At 36.5% G+C, this 6,180-nt stretch overlaps 1 protein-coding gene across 1 annotated transcript in view; it reads left to right on the forward strand.

Moving 5' to 3' along the window:
* The window catches only part of kcnq1.2 (potassium voltage-gated channel, KQT-like subfamily, member 1.2), a 170,713-nt gene extending 166,266 nt beyond the window's left edge, over positions 1-4,447 (forward strand). The window contains exon 19 of the mRNA XM_016559462.1: positions 3,417-4,447. Within this exon, the coding sequence (XP_016414948.1) occupies positions 3,417-3,569 (153 nt within the window). The 3' untranslated portion in view covers positions 3,570-4,447. The remainder of the gene's footprint in view (positions 1-3,416) is intronic.
* The last annotated feature ends 1,733 nt before the right edge of the window (positions 4,448-6,180 follow it).

Here is a 6,180-nt window from a genome sequence, read left to right on the forward strand (position 1 = left end):
AAGCAGAGATAGATAGATAGATAGATAGATAGATCTCAGTCCAGGCATAGATGAAATGAAAATGAAATGTTAAATGAAACAGCTGCTTTGAGACTTCAGCCAAAACACAGTTTATCTTGGTCGCTAACAGTTTCTTCAGGCATTTTTGCAATTTAGAAGCTCTGGCTACACTCCAGCCTCCAGTCTGACATGTGAAGACACAGCAGACGGCGAGTAGTCAGCCGATTCAAAACAAGCCAACGCTTCATCAGCGGCTGAAGAACCCCAGAGCTCTTATCAGCACGATGAATGAACGGAGCGTGTTGTTTTTCACAAAGCTCATAAAGATTAAATTCTTCTTTTTGGGGAGATGATTATTGACTTAACCATGATAGATAGTCTGCTTAAAGGAAGCAAAGTCTGTCTGCTGTTTTGCATTTCATCTTCAGGAGAAGAAGATCCAGTTGGCAAAACTCAGACAGAAACTATTTACTACTATTTAGCTGAGCAAAATGCAAGTACCGTAAGAAACAAATCTATCAAGATGCTTTAAACTTCAAACCATTGCTTCTGGACAAAATCTGAGTCTATAATCCATAATAACACTTCCTCCAGTGAAAAAGTCCATCTCCTGTTGCCTTTCCAGTCACATGATCCTTCAGAGATCATTCTAATATTCTGATTTGCTGCTTTTATTATTATTATTTTGAAAACAGCCGAGTACAATTTTTTTCAGACTTCTTTGATGAATAGAAAGTTCAGAAGAACAGCATTTATCTGAAATAGAAATCTTTTGTAACATTATAAATGTCTTCATCATCACTTTTGAACAATTTAAAGCATCCTTGCTAAATAAAAGTATTAATTTCTATAACCGCTTTTAACATATTTTGGATCAAATAAATGCAGGCTTGGTGAGCAGAAGAGAATTCTTTAAAATACATTAAAAATCTTACTGTTCAAAAACTTTTGACTGGTAGTGTACTTGTTTAGAGCTGCTTTGTACTGTCTTGGCTTGTAAACGGTGCTTGATCTGTACATATTTTTCTCCTGATTCAGAGCAACTTTTTCTCTGGAGGAAGTGTTATTATGGATTACAGATTCATATTTTGGCCAAAAGCAACGGTTTGAATTTAAAAACATCTTGATGGATTTGTTTCTTACAAACCCGCACTTTTGGCTTCACAAGACATTAACTGATGGACTGGAGTGGTGTTTTGATGGATTTGTTTCTTACAAACCCGCAGTTTTGGCTTCACAAGACATTAACTGATGGACTGGAGTGGTGTGGATTACTTGTGGATTATTGTGATGTTTTTATCAGCTGTTTAGACTCTCATTCTGACGGCACCCATTCACATCCATTGGTGAGCAAGTGATGTAATGCTACATTTCTCCAAATCTGATAAAGAAACAAACACATCTACATCTTGGACGGCCTGAGGGTGAGTGCATTTTCAGCAAATTCTCATTTTTTGGGTGAACTATTCCTTTAATAACTAATTAATAGGTTAAATGACACGCTTGACTGCTTTTCTGCACTTGAAATGTAAGTTTTGCTGGAGAAACTCCAAGAAAACAAGTAGCGTTCTTGCTTCCATTGGTGGTGATTTGGGCGTAAAGCATCAAACCCGCGGCCTGTTCTCAGAGCAGTGAATTTGCAGTCCAAGCACAATTTCTGTGGCTGTTTTAGAGTTGTTTTTCCTGGGGTCTCCACGGGTCAACGTGCTCCGGCTCCACAGACCAGAGGAATTCCTAATCTGAGCGCAGCGCCTCGCTTGGGAATGCAGATAATGGCGTAGATTATCAATGACATGTTTATGGTTCAGATTTATATTTCCCCTCTAACAGGCAGTGAATGCTCCTTCTCTTTATGAAAATATATTTATGTCGGCTCGCAGTGAAACGGCGCACTGTTGAGCGCAGACCTTCTCGTGGCTTGTGTTGGCGTCTCAGGTTACTGACGGCCTGCTTTTGTTTTGTGTGTGTGCTAGACAGTTAAATGATGACTAGCGAGGGCTCATAAACTTAAGTAGCTTTCTGAAATGAATGACCCATTCTGAAAGAAAAACACTTATGCATGAAGGGTTGTTTCTGAGAATTTGTGTTAAAGTCACATATTGTTTGATGTATGCTGTTCTCGTCACCTATGTTCTGACCTTTTCGCAAAATGCATTTGATTTTGGATTTTCAAGTATTTATTTAAGTATACTTCAAATATCCTGACTGGGTGAATTCTATGCAGCATGTCCAGGTCATATTTCACCCCAAAATGGGTCATATCTCTTAAAGTGAAAGTGCTCTTCAAGAGAAAATGCTCTTAAAGCTCTCAATTGATCTCTGTCCCTTCAAGTTAGTGTTAGATGACTGTAAAAGTCAAAGTAAGTCTTAAAATAAAAAATGAAAAAGAAATAAGAAACAATATGAAAGTATAAACATGTATTAAAATGAAAGTCAAATGAAATATCTAATATAAGAATGAATGTATGAATGAATGAATAAACAAATAAATAACCAATATGGTGCAAATACAATGAATCTCATAAGAAATTATTTTGCATTAAGACCATTAAAAAAGTTTGCATTGTAATGCAGGGATATTATAGTTCACTAAAACTATTTAAGACTAAATGTAATTAAAAATGTAAAACTGAAATGTCCTTACTTGAAATAAACTAAACTTTGACTGATGTAAAACTTTACTTATTTTATTCCAGCAAGTTACCAGAGCAACATTTCACATTTTCATTTAGTTTAACTTGATTCACTAAAATAACTCAAACTAAAACTGAAATAAAAATTAATAAAAACAAAAAAAAACATTATATATATATACATATATATATTTTTTAATTAATACAATTACAAAACGACAACAAAATTATTAAAATTTAAATAAAATAGAAATTAAAACAGAAAATAGTATTTATTTATTTATTTAATGCAAAAACATATATTATAACTTGTATACATCAATGTAGTAATTGTTGCATACTAATTTAAATTTAAATTTAAATATTACAATAATGAAAAAGTAATGACAAATGTCAGTGCAAAAATTAATTAAATTATTTATTTATTTATTATGGCCATATTTTCTATTATATTATATATAGAATTATGACCACAAGATTCACTTAATTTACTTCAAACGCTCTTTTTAATGCTTTTTCATGCAGCAATACGTGCCTTTAGTGTAAACAATAACGTTTTATTAGAAATAATCTTAACACACATCTCTGAGTGGACTTTAGCCTGATTTTCTTTCTCTTAAAGGGTTAAACAGTCTGAGGTTAAGTGCATTACTGGAGCACAATGGTGATTGTTCATGGATTAACCCCTCGCACAGCCTTTTCAGTCAGTAGCCCACTACAGCGCACCACCCGAAATCCAGCAAAACAGCTTCCTTTCTCAGATCAATGTATCTTTGTTTGTAGGTGCTTCAGATGGACGTGAAGTTGGAGAACGTCCTGAAGATCCTGACGGCGCATTTCCAGCCCAAAGCAGAGCTGCTGCAGAAACCCAGCCAGTGCAGCTCTCGCGTCACCGTCATGAAGCGGCTGGGCGTCAGCATGGACGAGAGCCAGTGACCCGCTCGCCACCAGAACTCACGCTATGCATTGTGGGAAGCGCGGTCCGAGAGGAGGAACTTGCGTTTCCTGTTCTGTCTAGGAAGTGAACAGGCGACCTGGATGTCCCTCACAATCTCCTAAACTGTCCGTCTCTAGTCATTCGATTGGTCACTGAGGGACTCGAGCGTCTGTGGGACCCGTTTCGGACGGTTTTCGCAAACCCAGAACAAAGGTTGAAATCATAAATCACATTTCCAACCACAACACGATCCAGAGCCCGCAGGAACATGAACACGGTGAGCGTGTGCTCGGGGGATGAACGCCGCCGCTGATGTATGGCTGTGGTAGGGCTTATCAAAATAGCAAAACACCCATGATAGATTAATGAAGTGTAATAGCGCACTGAGAAAGGAGGCCACTCACGGCTTTTGGCGTTTAGACGAGAGCCAAGACTCCCAGCAGCCGATCTGTCAGGACTCCAGTCGTGTTTTTTCCCTCCGTTCGTTTGAGCGAATCTCTGATAATTAAACGTCGAAAGGCGAGGCGAGTCGACGGGAAAAGCGGTTCATTTTCAGAAACCGCAAAAGCCGTTTTGAGGAAGGATCTGGCGTGAATCTGTTCATCCTGGATCTTTTCACCAAACATGTTCGTCTGTTGGCCGTTTGCCTAGTGCTGAATTAACATGGACAGGGTGTTTTTGTAAAGCAAAAAGCCACAGAGTATGTTACAGTCATGTACAGTAAGGGGTGTTTTTGGTGAAATCACTGCAGCTTCAAGTGGCTTATTGCTTTTATGAAATGCCGATGACAGCAAAATGGGGAAAAAAAATGGAAATGCTCAATATATAGTTGATAAAGAACAGAATAACCATTTTCATATGCACCACAATTCAAAAGCTTGGGGTTTGTAAGATTTTTAAAATGCTTTGAAAGTCTTTTATGCTCAGCGAGGCTGCATTTATTCAATCGAAAATACAGTAACATTTTTTTAAATATTATTACAATTTAAACTTACATTTAAAACAGTTTTAACTGTTTGAATATATTTTTTTATTAAATTTTTTCCTGAATTTTCATTACTCCGGTCTTCAGTGTCACATGATCCTTCAGAAATCATTCTCTGCTGATTTGCCGCTCAAGAAACATTTCTGATTATTATCAATGTTGAAAACTGTGGAAATCAGGTTATATTTTGCTGTTAGATTTCTGTGATGATTAGAATGTTTAAACGAACAGCATTTATTTGAAATATGCATCTTTTACAACATTAAAAATGTCACTTTTGATCAATTTAATACGCCCTTGTAAAATAAAAGTATTCATTTCATGAAAAAAAATCTTACTGACAGTTTTTTGAACAGGTAGTGTAATTAACATAATATTTATGTATTACATAAAACATTTTTAAAATATAAATGTAGCATTACTGTTATAAATATTTTATATATAGTAAGCATTTATACATAATAAAAATTCTTCCAACCAATAAAAAATATATAATACATAATATGCGGTCATGGGTGTCTATTTAATTATTAAAATATATTTTAACACTTACCCTTACTTGTTCTACACAACAGGAGCTGAAAACCTGAAGAAAAGGGAATTTTAGGACTAGATAAGCTTGTATTTTTGTCTTGGAAATGAGTTCTACACCTGCTGCTGACACGACTGTACAGTTTTATAAAGAAAAAGCCATGTAAATATTGTAGCAATGCCTTATATTTATGTTCATGTAGTGCTGATGGTTTGGATTCATATTCTGCTGGAATGATAAACTGTGATCAGTTGTAATCATTCGCTCCAGAAAACTGTGGTGTAAATCAAATTGAATTCTGTATCATGTTGCATCCTGGCATCACGCGAGAGTACCTGTCACACGTCAAGTGTTAGCGACTGAAACGTGCTGGAGAAAGTTTCCATTGGCTTTCTTCTCTTCATTTCTCCGCACCTACTCCTCATTCGAAGGCCAAAATATACAGTCTGGTTACGGGCCGTGAAGATCTGTACGTTTGCTTTAGTCTCGCTGACGGGACCTTGAAAGAGAAGTGGAGTCGTCTACAGGCCCAGCTGCGTACGAGAGAGACACTGTCGGCCTTTCATCTGAGAGTCTGTGGGCTTTGAGAAGGCCGTTAGATGCCGGAGAGCTCGATCGTCCGCTGTTGGAAAAGCACTAGGGATGCAAACGGCGAGGTTCACTGCTCCAGAGCAAACCGGCGCAAAGCACATGGGCTCGGCTGATGATTGACTCGCCGTTCTGCCTGCTTAACAAGGCTAAAAACATACTCATTTTTCCTTCTTTCTCACTCAGAGGTCTAAGCAGTATACTTAGTATAAGTCTAGTATACGGTGTACTCTAGTATACTGTAAGTCTAGTATACGGTGTGTCTAGTATACTGTAAGTCTATGTAAGTCTAGTATACGGTGTGTCTAGTATACTGTAAGTCTATTATATATATATATAAGATTTTTAAAAAAATTTTAGTTAACGTTTATTTTATTTCAAGTATCATTTTCTATGGTTTTTAAGTATTTTTTATAAAATATATCTTTTTTACAATATATTTAGAATAATCTTTTAATTTTTGTATTTTATTATATATTTGTGACCATGGACCACAGAACCAGTC

The sequence above is a fragment of the Sinocyclocheilus rhinocerous genome, unplaced genomic scaffold (genome assembly GCF_001515625.1).
Source record: "Sinocyclocheilus rhinocerous isolate Xijiao unplaced genomic scaffold, SAMN03320098_v1.1 scaffold1099, whole genome shotgun sequence".
In the NCBI taxonomy this organism is placed as follows: Eukaryota; Metazoa; Chordata; class Actinopteri; order Cypriniformes; family Cyprinidae; genus Sinocyclocheilus; species Sinocyclocheilus rhinocerous.